This window comes from Ipomoea nil, unplaced genomic scaffold (assembly GCF_001879475.1).
Source record: "Ipomoea nil cultivar Tokyo-kokei standard unplaced genomic scaffold, Asagao_1.1 scaffold3314, whole genome shotgun sequence".
In the NCBI taxonomy this organism is placed as follows: Eukaryota; Viridiplantae; Streptophyta; class Magnoliopsida; order Solanales; family Convolvulaceae; genus Ipomoea; species Ipomoea nil.
This window is the reverse complement of record NW_017619742.1, coordinates 6,771,187-6,790,612: the sequence shown is the minus strand read 5'-3', so window position 1 is coordinate 6,790,612 and position 19,426 is coordinate 6,771,187. Positions and strand designations below refer to the sequence as shown.

Genomic DNA, 19,426 nt, shown 5'->3' with positions numbered 1-19,426 from the left:
ACTCAGATTGACTCTTGGATCAAAAACTTGGTACTCGATGTATCCAAAAATTTAGGATTTAGAAATAAAATAAGTCCCGGTGTTAAACTCATTTAAAATATTATTCAAAATAATTTATTCAAACACCGTTTTTATAGCAAAAATTTTGGTAGAATGAAAAACGGGTATTTTGGAATTTCTTAAAACCGAATTTAGAAAATTAACTTTTGGGTTATCACACCCCGCCAGGCCAAAAGTTTTACTGGCCGGGCCCTCTGTGGCTCAGCTATGTGTTGTTCGGACCGGGACTCGTGGGCCCTTGAGGCTCGGACACTCGGGCTCGTTATAATGCGCTAGTAGAAGTTAGTTTCGTTCTATTTGGAATTAGAAAGCATGAGTTACAAATAGAAATGTTGAAAGAAAGAATGCCCTGCATATTTGATTATCTGTGAACCTATATCAGTAAATGAGATTATAGCTTTTGAGTGTTGATATTTGATTGAGAAGCATGCATGCCTAAATACTTGTTAGAATTTATTGAGAAGATTTGTTAGGTTATTGAGAATTTGGCATGAACAGTGTATAATTCCCTTGTTTCACAGTGAATGAAATTGCTTGTATCTGAGTATGTTTTGAGTTGAGAAGCATGTTTAATACTTGATAGTATTTATTGAGAAGATTTGCTAAGTTGTTGAGAAGTTTGGCATAAAGCAGTGTATATTTTCATTTCACAGTAAAGAGCATGTTAGCACATTTCATTGAGCAAAGTGCATTATTGGCTCTAAGTAAAGCCTAAGATCTATTTCAAAAACCTATATCTATTTTGTAAAATTTCTATCTTTTTGCATTGAGAAGATTGCATGATATTTGATTTCCAATATGTGAGAAAGAGAAGTTGTTGAGATTTATGTTGTGCATAGCAAGACTTGCATAAATTAAAGTTTGTTGCATTAGAAGAGAAATTGCATGAGAAAGAAATTACTTGAGATATATCTATATGCTATCTATTGTGAGGAAAATAGTGTTTTGGAGGACCGTTAGGACTATGTCCTTTCGGGAGAAAAGAGAAAGAAAGAAGTTATGAGAAAGTTAAGAAACGGTCACAGAGGACCGACAGATATTTAGAAGTAACGAGGTCGATATTCCCGAGTAACTATGTTGGATACTATCCGCTGGGCTTGGAATCCATGTTAGGGGGTGTGTGCACTTAAAGTATGATACCTGATTCCACAAAGAAAGAAAGAAAGAAAGAAAGATTAAAGAACCACCAGTACCGGTTCTATGGGCGAGTTGAGTATTAAGCCGGCTAGATTGCCGATCCCGGATAGGTCCATTCACGATTCATGAAGTTCATACCTCCCCCACGAGTTAGAGGTTCCGTTGATACGAATGTGGCGGCTGCAAGAGTTTGCACCGTTCGCTAGGGCTTCGCTACGACGAAGTATCTGCCTCGCACAAAGAATAGCAAAGAGATTCATGAGAAAGTTTGAGAAAGAGGAAAGAAAGCAAGTAAGAAAAAAGAGAAAAGCGAGTCAAGTGGTTCAACAGAAAGTAAGAAAGAAAAACATAAAGAAGAGAAAAATGAGTCAAGTGACTCAACAGAAAGTAAGAAAGAAAGAAAGAAAGAAAGAAAGAAAGAAAGAAAGAAAGAAGAGAAGAGAAGAGAAAAGCGAGTCAAGTGACTTAACAGAAAATAAGAAAGAAAGAAGAGAAAAGCGAGTCAAGAGACTCAATAGAAACCTCCACACAGAAAAAGTATTTCTTTTTACATAAGAGCGAGAGTATATGTGTAACACCCCCGATTTTTACCACATTTTTAAAACTTAAATTCAAAGGAAAACATCTAATCATCAAGACATAAAGCAAGCGGAAGCTATATAAAATCGGTAAGTGTTATGCCACACCTATCTCAAACATAGGTGCACAGGCGGGAAAACTATCAAGTCAACAAAACATAAAGTATCTAGGCACACAGGCCGCTAAACTAGGCTCAAATGCCAACAAACGATAACGTCTAAACATGGTAGCTAATCTATCTAGCGATCCACATCTAGCGCTCTCAGCATCTACTCAAAACCTGTAGAATCAAGGGATAACACCCGGTCAGCGAATATTGCTGGTAACCCATCAATACGCGTTAAATAACGTATATACATATAATCAAAACCATTTGAAACAGGAATACAATATATATCATTTCAAAAACAAGGAAGGGAAATCAACTTCAAAGACTCAACAATCACTCACAAGAGAAACGAGGATCTTCATCCTCACAATAACAACAAGACCACAAACATGAGAAACACAACTGCAGATGCATTCTACTGATCACAAAGTAGAATACATCAAGACATGCTCATAAGCAAAGAAATCACAATCACACAGTGACAACTACATGTCACAAGTTTCATAGTTCCAACCTTATGGCTACCCCCCCCCCCCCCCGGCCTTATTTCAATTCCAACCATTACCTCCAAGTAACCCTGTACTTCTGAGTCCAACCTTATGCCTCCGGGGACCGTCGTCCCCCCACCTACAACCACCCACATTCCACCTACATCTCAGTATGCGAGGGTACCGTTAATTTCATTCACACAACCACCTACATGTGAGCCAAGCTCAAGTAACAACCACCCACATTCAATCATAGTCACACAAGGTCATCATCATTACCAAGAATACTAAGGCTCAACAATAGCCTCAATCAAGTATCAACAAAGGGTACAATGATTTGCATATGTTCACATCATAGGGATCAATCAAGAGATCACAATAAAGACATGAGACCATACTCAACAACAAAGGATTACAATCCAACACCAAATGATTGTCAACACAAGTTGCCAATCCCCATAAGAAGGAACAAACCACACAAACTAGCATCATCAAACTAGCATGCTTACAAACGGGTAAACCAAAAGTAGTTTCAAAGAACATTCAAGATTCATAATTAGCCCAACGAATCACAAGGTTGGACCCTTATCACGATTCAAGACACCAAATCCTACATGGATTCCTAACATACCGTTCTAGACATATGAAACATCAAGAAGACTCACAAATAGCCCAATAAAACAACATCGGGAGGTCAAAACATCAATACCGAGACAAAAGAATCACGGGGAACAAATCCCCGACATCAACCCACAACGTTCCCCGCGGGTGGGGCCATGGGTGGTGTGACACCCCAAAATCTAAATCCAATTAATGGGTTAATTGAGTAATTAATCCTATTTCAAATGGGGAATTAATTCCTAAAATCCTGAAATTCAATACTTGAGGACTAGTATTTGACTAGTCAATTCCAAAGTCAAAGTTGTACCTTGAGCTTTGAAGGGAGTTCCTTTGTTCCTTACATTTCCTAATGTTAGTAAGGGCATTCTTGACCTTTCACCTAGTGTTAGTATTGTAACCTAACCTAGTAGACATCTTCATTCTATCCCTTACACTTTCTAAAAATTAAGCTCTACCTTCTCTCTAAAAAGGTGAGTAGTTTTTCTTCCAAGCCAAGTTGAGACCTTGCCAAGACTTCAAGAGTTGCTTCCAAGATTCAACCTTTCTTATATTTGGGCATCTAGGAGGGTAAGATCTAAGTCCATCTTGTGTTTTTGGTTTCATCATAGGTGTCTTTTTTTAAAGGTAGGATCTTTATGATCTTTTAGTTTGTCTTGAAGTGGGTTTGGAAGGTGAGCCTTAAGAAGAGCTTGTTAAGGTGTAAAGTGAAGTCTTTTAGTCTACAAGAGGTAACCCATGCTCTACAAAATCTATTTTGCTTACCTATATGTGATTTCTTAGATTCTACATGTGTTTTGCTATGAAATGTGAGTGTTGATGCATGATCTTGTGAAAATGCATATCTAGAGCTTGTGTTTAGGGTTCTTTTGTGCCATTGCTTGGCATTTCCTATGATTCAAGTCATTTTGTTGTATTGGGTGAGATTTAACATGTTTTGGACTTGAATTTGTGTTTAGATATGAATTTCGCGAAGTGTGATGTTGTGGTACAGGTTGTACCCGCGGGCGGAACGGCGGGTAGGAGGCCCACCCGCGGGGTACACAAGGTGGGAGGCCTGTACCCGCGGGCGGAACCGCGGGTAGGGGCCTACCCGTGGGCCTACTCGCGGGTACGTGTTGTGGTGATGGCGGGGATTTGTTCCCCGTGATTCTTTTGACTCGGTATTTGGTCTTTGGACTTCTCGATGTTCTTTTGTGGAACTATTTGAGTGTCTTCTTGATGTTTCATATGTCTAGAACTATGTGGTAGGTCCATGTAGGACTTTGGTGTCTTGAATCGTGCTAAGTGTTCAACATTGTGTTTCGTTGAACCGTGATCTGTCTTGTGTGTTCCTCGGAACTACCTGTGGTTTATCCATTTGATAAGCATGCTAGTTCGGTGTCTAAATGCTAACGTGTGTGTTGTTTGTACCTTCCGATGGGTTGATGATAACTTGTGTTATTCATCGTTGTTGTTGTTGGGCTGTGACCCATTCCTTGATTGAGTATGTTTCATATCTTCGTTGTGATCCGTTGATTGATTCTTGTTGAGGCGTGATGTGTGTGTGGCTTTACCTGGATTGCACGATTAGTGGTATGGGACACTAGTCACCAAGGTATTGCAGCGGTCCTCGTGGTGGCCGTGACGTGATTATGGAGTTGTGACATGTGTGTCAGGTTCACGTATTTTGGAGAGGCGTGTGTCACCGAGGCTTGTGTCACCGTGTGTGTGTACGGTACCTTGTGTACTATGAAATTGGTGGCTTTGTTGGTGGTTTGTTGGTGGGGGACGACGGTCCCAGGAGGGAAAAGGTTGGACTAAGAAATACAGGGGTCCTGGAGGTAATGGTTGGAAAGAAGAAACAAGGTTGGGGGTAGCCATAAGGTTGGAACCGGGCATAAGGCAGGCATATCAACTCGTGATGGGTGATGTCACGAGGGCTATTGTAGCCATTGTGGTGAGTTCTTCTCTTGTGACGTGTGTAGTCACAAAGGCATGTGTTGCCTTGGCATGTGTTGCCGGTTGTGTGAGTCTTATTCTGTTGCGTTGTGCTTGTCGGGTTTTGATCTATTGAGTGATGATAGATCATGCCTTGACTCTTTTGTGAGTCATGTTGTTCTTGTGGTCTTGGGATGTATTCCCGTGTGTTGTTGTTGAGAGTGTTGAGTCTTACGTTGGCTTTTACTCTTGGTTTTACACTTATACATATATTCCGTTTCGAAAATGGTTTTACAACTTATACCCTACTTATGTATGTTATTTCACATGTATTGGTGGGTTACCAGCATTATTCGTTGACCGGGCGTCGTCCCATGTTTATTTGTGATCTTTCAGGTGATGTCTAGACGAGAGCGCAGTCTAGTGCCCGATAGCATAGCTCCTTCCGTTTGTTTTATGGCCTGTGTGCCTATCTAGTTGTAGACTTGTGAGATTTGGGATAGTTGTATACCATGCAGATTTGGCCGTAGCGTTCATCTCTGTTGATGAACGTGGCATAAAACCCCATGACTTGGATTTATGTTTATCCAGTTATCTTTTAATCTTCCGTTGCGCTAGTTGTTTTGTTGTGGTATCTGCATGTGTTAAGGCTTTTTATAGCATGTGTTTTTTTTTTTTTTTGGGGGGGGGGGGGGTGTTACAGGTGGACCTCCCCTCGCGGTTCCGCCCGCGGGTACACACCCACAAGGCCACCGGTTCCCCGCGGGTGGGGCGGCGGGTAGGCCTCTGCCCGGCGTTCCGCCCTCGGGTACGTACCTGTACTTCAAAATATCCCTTCGGGGATTTTCAACAACAAGGCCAAGTTCAAGTCCAAAACACCCAAAATCTCACACACAACAACAATATGACTTGAACCCAAGAAATAGCCAAGCAATGGCATTCAAGAACCCTAAGAACAAGCTCTAAACATGCATCACCACAAGACAATGCATCAAATCTCACAAATCAACACAAGAATCACAAGTAGAAGCCAAGAATCATCTTATAAGTAAGAAAATAGGTTTTGTAAAGCATGGGTTACCTTTGTAGCCTAACAACTTCCTCTTTTCACCCTCAAAAGCCTTTCCTAAAGCTCCTCTTCCACACCAACTTCTTACACATAACAAAACACAACAAAGATCCTAACTTTAGAAAAAGACACTTAAAAGGAGGTTAGAAACACCAAAAAGCCAAGGATCTTACCCTCCCCTATGCTCAAGATGAAGAAAGTAGGAATCTTGGGAGAAAATCTTGCAAGACTTGGATGCTCAAATTCTAGCTTGGAGAAGAAGCTAAATCATTTTAGAGAGAGGCTAGAGTTTTTGTGTTTTAGGTTGAAGGGTGAATAAAATGAAAGAGTCTTGCTAGGTTAGCTTAAATCACAAACCTTAGGTAGAAAGACATTCCTACCCTTACTAATGTTGGAAAGACAAGGGAACAATGGCACAACTCAAGAAGCACAGGGTACAACCCTTTGACTTAAGTGACTAGTCAAAATCTAGTCCTTCGACTATTAAATTTCAGGATTTTTAGGAATAGATTAGCAAAGAGACTTGGATTAATTCTTCAATTAATCCTTGATTAGTGTTTGGATTTACGGGGTGTCACAATATGTATGTATATACTTATAGCATCATGACATATCTTATTACATGACTTGCATGTTTTGCATTTAGAATATGATAAGAAGTACAATACATGTTGTTGCTTATGAGTTGGCATGATAGCATGAGTTTGCTTGTTGAGTTTTAAGTATCTCTTTATCTATCAGTTTGAGCATGAGTTTGCGTATTGAGCTATGTTTAGAGATGTCTGTTCAAAGCATGAGAATTGTGTTAAGTTGAGTACTTGATAAAGCATGTTTATATGTTGAATAGGATGTAAGCATATAAAATTGTTTATGAGCATGATTTGAGATTGTTGTCTAAGTGTTGAAAGTACTTGAGAATAAGTGTGATTGCCAAATGTTTTTCAAATTTATATCTATAGTACTTTACAGGGTTGAGTGGCTTTATACTTAACATTAATTTGCTAACGGGTTTATTTTCCTACTGTTTTTATAACCGCTTTCAGGTGAGCCCAGTGTTTGAGAGCACACGAAATAGACTAGTGCGTAGTTTGAGGTTGTAGAGACTAGATTAGTTTCTACTATTGATAAACTGATGTTAGTTACCTTTAGACTGATCTTTTGTTGGTGCTTGGACACTGGGGTTTGTTCCCCAAGTTAGTTAGTGTTGTTTTGATGAGCTCGACTCTAGTAGTTAACTTTTTTTAGCCTGTGCAGTCATCGTGCGTGGTGACTGTGGCGGTGACACCCGTTTTGTTGGTTTAAGTTATCTAATATCGTTTATTTACCTTGTTTTGAGTTAAGTATTTGGATTTTAGATTTTAGAAAAAGGGGGTGTTACAGATTCGGTAAAGTGAGACCGCTTTTGGACGTTATAAGGGAGAAATTGCGATTGGCTCTCAATTTGGAAGGGGATTTACAAATAGGATCTCTAGATAAGCGCAGTGTGTTGCTGCGGTTTGAGCAAGAGGAGAATTGCAAACGAACATGGCTACGAGGATTTGCGATGGTAGAGGGGAATCGCCTTTGGCTCGCAAGGTGGACGCCGGATTGGTGTAGCAATAAAGACTCTCCGCACACTCTGGTATGGAAATGGGTTTTAATGCAAAATTCCATCAATTTCCTCTAATTTAACGGATTTTTAACGCCTGATCTAACATATCACTAAAATGGTTAACAGTTTTAAAGTCGAGGACTTAATTGGGTAAAAAAAATTTGTCAAGGACTAAATTGGTAATTTCGCAATAGTCGAGGGACCATTTCGGTAATAAACTCTAATAATAATTAGAGTTAATAACCAAAATGGTCCCCCGACTATACCGTAATTATCAATTTGATCCTCGACTATCATTCTTATCCAATTAAGTCATTAACTATGCAATTTTTACTCAATTTAGTCCTATGTTAATTTGACTGTTTGTTGACTGTCAAACGTGCTGATAAAATTGTAATTCTACAAAATTATTCCTTCCTTCCCATTTAGTGTCGATCGGCTTCCGAGTTCTGACTGTCAAGAACGGTTGTGTGGGTTGCCAATAGGGAAATCCCAAATTCGGATTCTTTTGTGAAGAATCAGCCTTTCGGGCTAAAACCCGCCGTCCAAAGCATGATTCCGATAACGAGTAACAAAATCCCTTGGAACATAACGCTGCAAGACCTCACGAAGCTGTTCATGAAGCTGGTGGGTCTGCCCTGTCCAAAACCATGCTGAAAACCGCGTGCGCGATGAGGGCGGTGGCGACGTTTGCGTGCTCAAACTTGCGGAGCTGGTGGAAGGGTATGGTCCCGTCGCGGTCCAAAGAGGTGTGAGTTTGAAGGCCATCAAGACCTCCGTGGAGATGAACGCAAAGCTGCCCAAGATTATCATGTAAAGCTCTAAGTATCTAATTTTTGGATATGCATGGAAACCATAGGAGAGATAAGTGGGATTTTGGGTGCGTGGCATGGAGTTTTATCTGGTTCAACATGTGCCATATACCGACCAGACAAAAGCCTAATCCGGGAAGCACATGCCCCGTGGAAGTTCAATAGTTATGCTGTGCAACCGTGGTTGCAAAACGACATCGTTTTTACTAAAAACGCGCGTCCCATTTTTTTTAAAAAAAATTCAGTTTCGATTTCCCTCAACAACATTATTGTGGATATATAGTTATGAATTATTATGGATATATAGTTATGAATTTGTGGATATATAGTTATGAATTTATGGATATTTAGTTCATTCATTGTGGATATTTAGTTTATTCATTGTGGATGTTTAGTTCATTCATTGTGGATATTTAGTTTATTCATTCTGGATTTTGTGTTATTCATTCACTGTGGATATATAGTTATGAATTTATGGATATATAGTTATGAACTTGTGGATATATAGTTATGAATTTGTGGATATATAATTCAAATTATGCACAAAAAAATGCTATTGCCGGGAATCGAACCTGAATTTTTTATTTTTTTTAAGTGGGACGCGCGTTTTTAGTCAAAACGACGTCGTTTTTGCAACGTGTGCACCATACATGGTGCACACGGTTGCACAACATAATTTGCGGTGGAAGTTTCCATGTAGAAAGCCGGGAAGAAAGAGCAGAGCAGATTGAAGAGAGTGATGATGACGATGACGATGACGATGACGATGACGATGACGATGACGATGATGGTGATGGTGATGGTGATGGTGATGATGATGATGATGATGATGATGATGATGAGACTTGGGGAAGAGTGTCGGAACTCGGAAGCCGATCTAAATGGGGAGGAAAGAATAATTTTGTAGAATTACAAATTTATCATCACTTTTGACAGTCAACAAACAATCAAATTAACTGAGAACTAAATTGAATAAAAATTGCATAGTTGAGGACTTAATTAGGTAAGAATGATGGTTGAGAACCAAATTGGTAATTACGGTATAGTCGAGGGACCATTTTGGTTATTAACTCTAATAATTAATTCGAGGGACAAACCTAATCAAGTTGGTTGGAGTGTTATTTGGTGACCACAAACTTTCAAGTTTGATTCTCAGTGAAAACGACTTATTAGTCCTCTTAGTTTGAATTGCTCAACTATGATTAACTTAGATTGGTTTACCTCCTTATGGTCATTTTTTGACTATGATAAGAAAATGAAGTTTACTCAATGTACACCTTTGAATAGTAATTGTGTTTCCCTCGTTACCTAAATAATAATTAACTTGAGTACAGTCTTACGAATAAAATCAAGTGCCTACAATGAGACAGAAGAAGTATATATTTTTTTTTGGTGAATGGATAGAAGAAGTATATGATATATAAGATTCTTATAATATTTGGGACGATGAATTTTACCTTTTGTAGGAAAAAAAAAAAAAAAAAAAAAAAGTGACAAAATTTACATGTTTACTTGGTACCACAAAAGGAACAATGCAATCCTTTTGGTCCCCTCTAAGGGTTCGGCCAACCTTACCTATCGATGGTCATTTCCACCCAGCTGTCCCTGTACTTGAACTTCAATTATAACGGCAACAATAAGTTCTGTACGTGCAATTAGTGGCGGAAACGTAAGCATTCATAGGTTATGTTGCACTCATAGTTAACCCTTGTACTACGGCTACAATCCTAATATCGTCGCGACGTCGTCACAAAAGCAAAATTCTCTCGTTCCAAAATTTATATATTGACTTGACAAAATAGTTGAAGGGGTTAATCACGTTGATTGACCTATTAAGTTGGGAGGATTACAATCCTAAACTCGTTTAACACATGATTTAAGCTTAACGGAGTTTAATTTGATTTTTATTTGTTTATTAGTCAAATATTAATTAGTCAAAAAAGTTGTACAGTTATAAGGAGAAAAATGTAATATAAATAATCAATATTTATACCATAAACAATATATATATATATATATATATATATATGTGTGTGTGTGTGTGTGTGTGTGTGTGTGTGTGTGTGTGTGTGTGTGTGTGTGTGAGAGAGAGAGAGAGAGAGAGAGAGAGAGAGACGGATCAGGTGAGAATCACATATCCAGGAGAGAACTGAGAACTCATCGCTGTCGTCCATCTGTCCAGATCTAACGAATTAGAAAGATTTTTTTTATTTATTTAAAAAAAAAAAACACAGACATTATTGTAAATAATTGAATTTTGAAGTGCAAGTAAATTGACTTAAAAGTGCAAATTGACTTAAAAGTGCAAGTAACAGTTTCATAGAGTTCACCTAAGAGCAAGTAAAATGTATTAAAAGTATAAAAAATAATGTACACCGATCAACAATATTAACTGCATATAACGTTATCATTAAGTGCACCAATGTGAAAAGGTAAATGACTTGCACTATTAAGTCAAAATGGTTACACTTTAAAATGATTTTACTTGCATCAGTTACTTGTGCTTTTAACACATGTTACTTGTACTAAAGTTTGAGTTATTTACAAAAATGACAATGCGCCTTTTTTTTTTTTAAAGGAAAAGTGTCAAATAGGCCCTCGAACTTTAGCTGAAAAGTCAATTAGCCCTCTGAACTTTTTAAAGATGCAATTACACACATCAACAATTCATTTTAGTGCATTGAAGCCCAAAAATAGGTTAATGACCTGCTATCATATGTCATTAGGGATCCGACCACTCTTTGGAGAACTTTCAGGCAAAAAAATGATCGACGAACGATCCTTCTCCAGCGAGAAGGCGAGCTATTGTGGATTATTATTCTATCACTAAGCCTCGAGGATTGTCGATGCATTAACCTCAACAAATACCATTTATCTATCATCAAATTAATTCAATTAAATAGTTCTATAGCTCTCGTAAAAGTGTTGTTACATAAATATAGTTTCAAATTTCTAGCTTTGCTTAAGCAACTCAGCCCCTCTCACTTGATATGTTATTCGAGTTCAGTTGATCTAAACTCTAATGACATGTTTGGTTCACAAGAAAACATTTTCATTGGAGTGTTTTTTTTTCCTCAAGTTTGAGGGAAAAATAAATTTTACCAATTTGGTTGATGAAAATTTTATTCCAATGAAAAATGACTTCCTTATTCTTTCTTTGGTATTTTATCTTTCACTCCTTAACGAAGAAAAAATACAACATCAATTTCTATATTACCCTAATATATTTTTTTACTATATAGGGATATATGAGTATTTATATTAGTTATTCCCATCAATTTATTTCTACCAATCAAATAATTAAAATAATATTTCAAGTAATTCCTTTAGGGGGTGTTTGGTTTGATGGAAAACATTTTCCATGGAAAATGTTTTCTTCAAAGTAAAGGAAAATGTTGGTTTATGTTGTTTGGTTGGATGGAAAACATTTTCCATTGGAAAATGGATTCCTCAAAGTTGAGGAAAATGAATTCTTTGCAAAGGGGTGGAATTTTGTTTTCCACAAAGATTGGGAAGAAAAATAACATGAGTGTACCATTTTACCCTTATGAAAATTTCTTAATTACATAGACACCTATTTATTCATTCATCTTTTTAAGGGAAAATTGATCTTTATATTCATTATCTTTCTAAACACAACCAAACAATGGAATTCATATTCCCAGTAATTTCATTTCCACCAACCAAACAATTGAATCAATTTTCCTAGAATTTATTTTCCATGGAATTTCAATTCCATTTCCCTTCAAATATTTTCCAGCGAACCAAACGAGCTGTTAGAGAAAATATTTGATGCACTGTCATTGTATAGGTGCTATACAATGGTGGTGAACCAAATCATGTCACCTTATTAAATGTAAAGTCAACTTTAACTAATTAAACTCTTTTATGCAAATTATAATAATTCTTAATATGGTATAATTATAATTATTTATGTTACTAAAAATAACCATTGAATTCGACTGCACATTTAAATTCTTGAAACTAAAAATCAACAACGTAACAGACACTCCAGACATTGAAAAAGAAGAGAAGCGTAGCTCTAAATTGAAACAAGTAGTAAAGAAGAAAATTTCTTATCCAGAATCCTCACCAAAATGAATCGCATGATCCTCCTAAACTTTTACAAATTGCACAGAAAAAAGTAGCCATATAAAGAAAGAATGGGAAAAAAGAAGAGAAATTTTGATTAGTAAAGTTTAGATAAGTGATTCCAGAGCCAGGCAACCAAACCAAACCACCAACATTAAGAACTTTGTTTGGAATACAAGAAAAGAAATCTTGCAGGCTTGCAGCACAATAAGGAAAAGAGTGGCATACACCTATCGTTATTAAGAACGTAATTATGCTTGAAACACGTAGAGAGAAGAAACCCTACAACGCAATGAGTAGATTTACAAATTAAATCCGTGTCTATAGAGGAAGAAAACCAAGGGAAAAACTGAACGCAAAGAACAAAGAAAGAAGAGATCCCGCGTTTAGAGAGAAGATAAAATCATGCTCATTTTTTTGAATATTACTGACTCTATTACAATGTAGTAGCACAAGGAGTTAATATCGCCTCCATTAGGCGAGAACCCACAACCTCCCATATAAAGGAGCAACTTGGTGTCATTGGACCACAAAGTCCTTGGCTTGACCAATATTATTTAGTTTTAATTGAATATAATAATTATTTATAGTAACATAAAATAATTATAATTATACAATATTAAAAATTATTATAATTTGTATAAAAAGGTTTAATTATAGTTAGTTTTACATTTAATGATGTGGCTTGATTTGGTTCACTGTCATTGTATAGTATCTATACAACGGTGGTCCGTCAAATATTTTATCATTTCTTAATCCCAAAATTTAAATTTATTTTATTTTCAATTCTTTTTTTCTAAAGGACCGTAAATTTTATTTTGAATTAATTTCACTTTTGGTCCCACAACTTTAGAGGATCTATCACTTTTGGTGCACAACTTTAAAAGTTTTCAATTTTGGTGCCTAACTTTGTTGTTTTTATCAATTTTGGTCATTTCAACCAAATTGACGACGAAATATTGCCGGATTTTATATTTTTAGGGGTAAAATCGTCATCCCAAGGAAACATCTTCAATATCTAAACAAAATCACTCTAAAATCATATCTATAGGACTATAGGTGTTTGATCGATGAGAATAATTGGGAAGACGGACAGAAACTAGACACAGATCTATGAGATTTATAGCATCGACGATTGCCAAACTCTTATATTTCTCTTAACATGATTTTTCTTTTGTTTAGATATTGAATATCTTTTCTTGGGATGACGGTTTTGCCCCTAAAATGTAAAATTCAGCAATATTTCGCAATCAATTTGGTCGAAAGGACCAAAATTGATAAAAATAACAAAGTTAGACACCAAAATTGAAAAAATTTAAAGTTGTGCACCAAAAATGATAGAACCTCTAAAGTCGTAGGATCAAAAGTGAAATTAGTTCTTTTATTTTTTCAAAAGGCTGAACTCCAATCTCAAGGACCGTAAATTTCATTGTATCACACTATCACAGTTCACAAATAGGATCCGAGTGATGTATAAGCATAACTGAACAAATTTCGCCGAATTAGAAAACGATAATGATGGGGTGGAGTTGAGAGCGATGTATGGCTTTGAATCTTTGATTGATGAAGCAAATGATGCAGTCATAACTCATAAATTACTGCGATATGTAATGCAAGTTCATTAGTAATCTACACGTAGCTCAAGAATTGGTCCCCAAAATGTACCATTCCTATCAAAGTTAATCAAACAATTAGCTTAATAAACACAAGCTATCAAAACTTTTCGTGTGAAAATTATTTATTGACTCTCTAAATTTGAAACGATTAACTATAAGTAATATAAGTTGATTTATTTTATTGTGGTTTTTTTTCGATTAGAATCATAAGACAATTTTACCCAAAACGAATCTTTGAATAATGATTACAAGTTTTCTCGTAAATTAAAGAGTCACCTCCTAAAGCCAAAAGTATTTACAAATGCACTAACATGATCAAAGAATTTCATATACTAATATCAATTTTAATAACTTTACATTGTACTAGAAATTACAATTTTACGTGCATTTTGATCTTTATACTACTTTTTTTTTATAACCAATAATTAATTCATTAAATCATCGGCAAGACAATTTACAAGAAAAGGAGGAGCATCTAGTCACTCTCTGCAACCTGACATAGAAACGGCCTCCCGAACAACAGAGTGGGCGACACGATTCGCATATCGTTTAACAAACTTGAACTCAACATCACTAATCGTAGACGCTAGTTCTTTAATATCATCAATTATACTACTTATTCTCTTTCAATCCAACGAATTGGAATTCCTATTTTATTCCAACCAAATGTCTCATAAAGGTTTGCACTCCAAATCCGAGAACCGTGCTCTTGTTCTTCTATAGTCTTGGTAGAAAAATAAATCGTAAGATGTATCTCAATAGTCTCAAGTTTCCCTTAATACTTGTACACCATATCCACAATAGGGCAAATCCTTACCAAACCCCCTAAACAATGCAATTGTTAGCAAAAGTACTATTAACCTTACTTTGACTTGGCAAACCACTAATGGGGTGTTTGGTTAGATATAGTTGGAATTCATTTCCTACTTTATTCCATAGGAAAACAAATTACCGTATTTGGTTGGAAGAAATTGTAATTTCATTAAATTGCATTTCGTGGGCGCCCCTCCCCTCCCCCCCCCCAATGAATTGCCATTCGGTGGTTGTGGGAAACGAAAAAAATGAAGAAAATGACAAAAGTACCATTGATTCCACTTCTTACACAAGAATATTTTAGTTTTTATTCCACTTCTTTCTTTTTCATTTTCAATAATTCTATTCTTCATTACCAAAGAATGTAACTTGAATTCATACTTTATTCCACCTTATCTTTTTCCCACCAAATTACAATTCTTTTCCAGCATAATTCATTCCTCAGCTCCAACCAAACGCTCTTTAAAAGCTCCAACCAAACGCTCTTTAAAATGTGCATTAGGGCCTTGATTTCTAACCTTTCCTCATGTACCAAAAAAAATGCATTATTTATGCATTTCTTTAAGTCAACTTTGAAGTTTATGCCTGAAAATATATCCCACATAAAATTGCAGAAAACTGAAAAGATCTTCTGAAGGGTATAATTTTATTTTATTAATCAACTGTATAAATCAGAAATTCATAATCATAAACAGTTCCTAATACACAGGCAGAAGGAAAAAAAGAAAGAAAACAAAATAAACAAAAATTGTGGAAGATGAAAATAAGCTTATCTGCAGCCTAAGAGGCTGATTTAGATTAAAAGTTTAAAACTCTACTAAAATACATGGAACCGACAGTCAACGCCGGAATCCCTCCTCAATCTGTGTACTTCTTCCACAACACACTTATTTTTTTTTTCTTGAATTTCTCCGAGCGAAATTACGAAATTAGGCCTGTGCATCGCCCTTCTTCCCCAGCTCCTCGCCGCCGCTCTCGCCCAATAGCTTCCCGCTTTCTTCGTCTGTCTGCTGCTGAGCTTTCTTCTGAGCTTCTTTCGCCTTCAATGCCTGTAGTTTTGAGTGGTTATAGAACGCAACTCCCAAGAAAGCCAATCCATACCCGAGAAGATTGACCGGAGTTACAGTGTCCTTGATTACCGACCACGAGAACGCGATTAGGAGCCAATCTTTGACCACGCCGGCGACATTCATGGTCAGAGCCGAAGTCTTGCCGACGAGCAGGAAAACGGCGAGATTGAGGGCGAATGCGCAGAGGGAATTGGTCCCAAAAACGGTGAAATCGAATCGGAAACTGGAACTCTGTCTCAGGGCGGGGAATTCGACGAGGAGCCATGGAATGGAGAGGAAAAGGAGACAACTCGGGGCGACATAGTACAAGGAAGTAATGGGGTTTAAGCTGATTCCCTTTGAAGTGAGCAAGATCTGGATCATGACCAATCGGGTGGCTTCAATCGCGACGGCGAGGAGCTGCAGCAATACCCCCCAGGAATCGTACTTGGCCTCGCCGTACGCGGCGATTGCGACGCCGATTGAGATAGAGACCATGTTAGCCATGGTGGAGGGGTTATAGGCGTCTTTCTTGAAGAGGATTCCGATGGAGTAAACGGCGACGGGCATGAGGGCCTTGAGCATCTGGATGAAGGAGACGGAGAGGTAGATGTAGGCGGAGTTGGAGAACCAGAGGGAGAGGGAGTAGAGGGCGCCGATGGGGATGATGCACGTGAGGTACACGTGACGGGAGAGAGGCGTGGACGGCGGGTCCACCAGGCGGGCGACTCGGACGAGGAAGAAGGCGACGGAGGAGCAGAAGGCCATGTGGATCATGGTGAGGGAGATTGGGAAGGGCCAGTTGTAGAGCTTCTTGTCCAGGATGTACTTGTTGTAGACGATGACGGTGAAGGAGAGGAAGATCCACACCGCCACGTAGGCGTAGGAGAGGATGATCTTCTTGATTACGCCGTCGGAGAGTGCGCCGCCTTTCCCCATTGTGCCGGTGGCGGTGGCGGTGACGGTGGTGGTTGCTAGGGGAGAAGGGGAAAACAGAGGGGTTTAGACTTTATTTGCAGAGTGTAGTAGTGAGCTGCCTCCGAGGTTTTTATTTTATTGGAGCCTTTAGAGGGAAGGGGACCACGAAAGTGAGTTTCATAAAATATTTTACAAAAAAGTACAAAATATATATATATAAAAAAATGCATCATATTTTGAATTATTACTAAAAAGTTTGTTAAGTTAATAATGTTTACCCGATATATTTTATGTATTACTCCATAATAAACAGAGTCACAGAGACAATTGTATTGCTATGATTTGTATACAAGAAGCAGAGCCTGTTCCCCTTTTACTATACGAGACTAGACTTTATACTGTATAAACCTGGGCATTTATGGGAAAGGAATTGTAATTCTATGGGAGTTGAATTATTGGGAATAAAGTGAGAATTTAAATTCCAGTGTTTGGTTGACAGGAATAGAATTACTGGGAATTTCAATTCCAATGTTTGGTATACATGGGGATTTCAATTCCAATGTTTGGTATACATGGGAATTGAAAGGAAATAAGTAGTATAAAGTCCAAAATGCCCATTGTTGTTGTTGAAATGAAAGATCAAACATTCATTTTAGGTTAAAAAAGAGAAGGGTAATTTTGTCTCATCAGTATTTTTTTTCTTCCTAAAATCCCAGGAATTAAAATACCAGGGGGACATGGGATTTTAATTCCATGAAAATGGGGGAATTGCAATTCCATGGAATTGCAATTCCCTCAAACCAAACTACGGAATTTAATGGCCTTTGGAATTAGGTGGGAATTAAGTGGGAAGGGAATTTAAAATCCCTCCAACCAAACGCCCTGTAATGGTTACAATAATGATAGCAACGGGTCGGATCTAGTACCTTGTCTAATTTTTCCGTCAGTTTGTAATCTCTATTTGAAGGTGTGCTCTGTATTAGGCAGTTAGCATTCATAGCTTAACATACTAGTCTTTAGCTTTGTTAACTACTATTCTGTTAGATATCATGTATATAAACTCCTGTACTGTAACTCCCAATTCAATTCAATATACTTCTTCTCGAAACATCATCTTCAGTCTGGTATCACAGCCTGCTCAATTTTTTTTTTTCTACCTTTGATCCTCGATGGCCAACGCTTCCAGCGCCAACTCCCAGCCAGCCGACGGCACCTCACCGGCGGAGAACCCTCAAGCAATCACTCCCGCTGTTGCAACCACCACGCCGCCGTCAAATATTCTACACCAGGCACATCATCATTACGTGTCAATTAAGCTGACTGCCACGAACTATTTGTTCTGGAGAGCACAGCTTGTACCATTTCTTAAAGGACATAACCTATTTGGTTTCGTCGACGACACCTCCGTCTGCCCACCGGAACTTGTTGCTGCATCCTACTCCGATGCGCCACCGGCGGTCAATCCCCTCCGTGCTCAGTGGATCCAACAGGATCAATCCATCTTGAGCATGCTTTTCTCCTCTCTTGCTGAAGAGGTCCTGTACCTAGCCATTGGGCATGGTACGTCGCGAGCAGTATGGGTGGCGTTGGAGACGGCACTCGGCTCTTCATCACGAGTGCGATCTCTCAACTTGTTGTCTCAGCTTCAAAACCTTCGACAAGGGGACTCTTTGTAACACCCCAAAAATTTTAAAACTTTTTGATCTTATAATACGAAAACAATTCTATTAAATAGATATCAAATGAAGCATTCTAAACATAGAGTCGGGGGTGTTATGCCACATCTGAGCTGGAGAGCTCAGAGGCACAGGTTGTTCTAACTAACTATCCTCAAATATTATCATTACATCAACAAGGCACGCAGGCCGAAAGGCAAGACTAACTATCTAATTCGAGTTCTTCTAGCGCGCTCCGGGAGCTAATCATCTGTGTCTTAAAGCCAAATATATATGTTCAGCGAACGATGCTGGTAACCCACTCTAACACGTTAAAATACAATATAGGTAAATATATATACATAGATATAGTAAAACCATTTTGAAGCAGGAAGATATATACTTCGGAGACTCTAGCTTTAAAACTAGGAATTGGACTCGACAAAAAGGGATAAGCACATTCAACAACGATAATCAATTATATAGAGGCAACATCATAAATACACATATCTAAGGTCACAGTTCACTTTCATATCATTCATATCATCATTCAATCCATATTTTTGTCACATAAGCATACTTTGGTGGCGCCACGGGACCAATCGCATGCCCCAAACATGAGGGTTAGCGCTTGTAGCGCTAACACGGCTCCGCAGCACCCTACCTCATACTGCAGCATGAAGGAATTGACCGCAGCCAATTGTATAGGCCGTCGATGGATTCAACGGCGGACCACGGCCCTACACACCGCTGACGCGTTCAGTCGGTGGACTGTGATCCTCTTTTGGGGACTGCGACCCTACACACCGCTTGACTAGCTCAGTCGGTGGGTGGTAGCCGATCATAGCCCTACACACCGCCTGAGGGATTCATTCGGTGGACTATGATCTTTGGGGATTA

General features: G+C 38.2%; 1 protein-coding gene and 1 long non-coding RNA gene across 2 annotated transcripts; one reads left to right on the top strand and one right to left on the bottom strand.

Moving 5' to 3' along the window:
• The first annotated feature begins 3,794 nt into the window (after positions 1 to 3,794).
• LOC109169322 lies at positions 3,795 to 11,950 on the top strand. The gene is made up of 3 exons (XR_002052212.1): positions 3,795 to 3,806; positions 9,754 to 9,758; positions 11,772 to 11,950. It is a non-coding gene; the product is annotated as an uncharacterized LOC109169322 (long non-coding RNA).
• Positions 11,951 to 15,531: 3,581 nt separating this feature from the next.
• LOC109169321 (probable sugar phosphate/phosphate translocator At4g32390) lies at positions 15,532 to 16,984 on the bottom strand. Its single transcript, XM_019318195.1, has one exon. The coding sequence runs from the start codon at positions 16,890 to 16,892 to the stop codon at positions 15,834 to 15,836; it is 1,059 nt and encodes a 352-aa protein (XP_019173740.1). The 5' UTR covers positions 16,893 to 16,984; the 3' UTR covers positions 15,532 to 15,833.
• Positions 16,985 to 19,426: the final 2,442 nt, after the last annotated feature.

What these genes read in the sequence shown, in the direction of transcription:
- LOC109169321 (XM_019318195.1), bottom strand. Translation starts at nt 16,892, where the DNA reads ATGGGGAAAGGCGGCGCACTCTCCGACGGCGTAATCAAGAAGATCATC.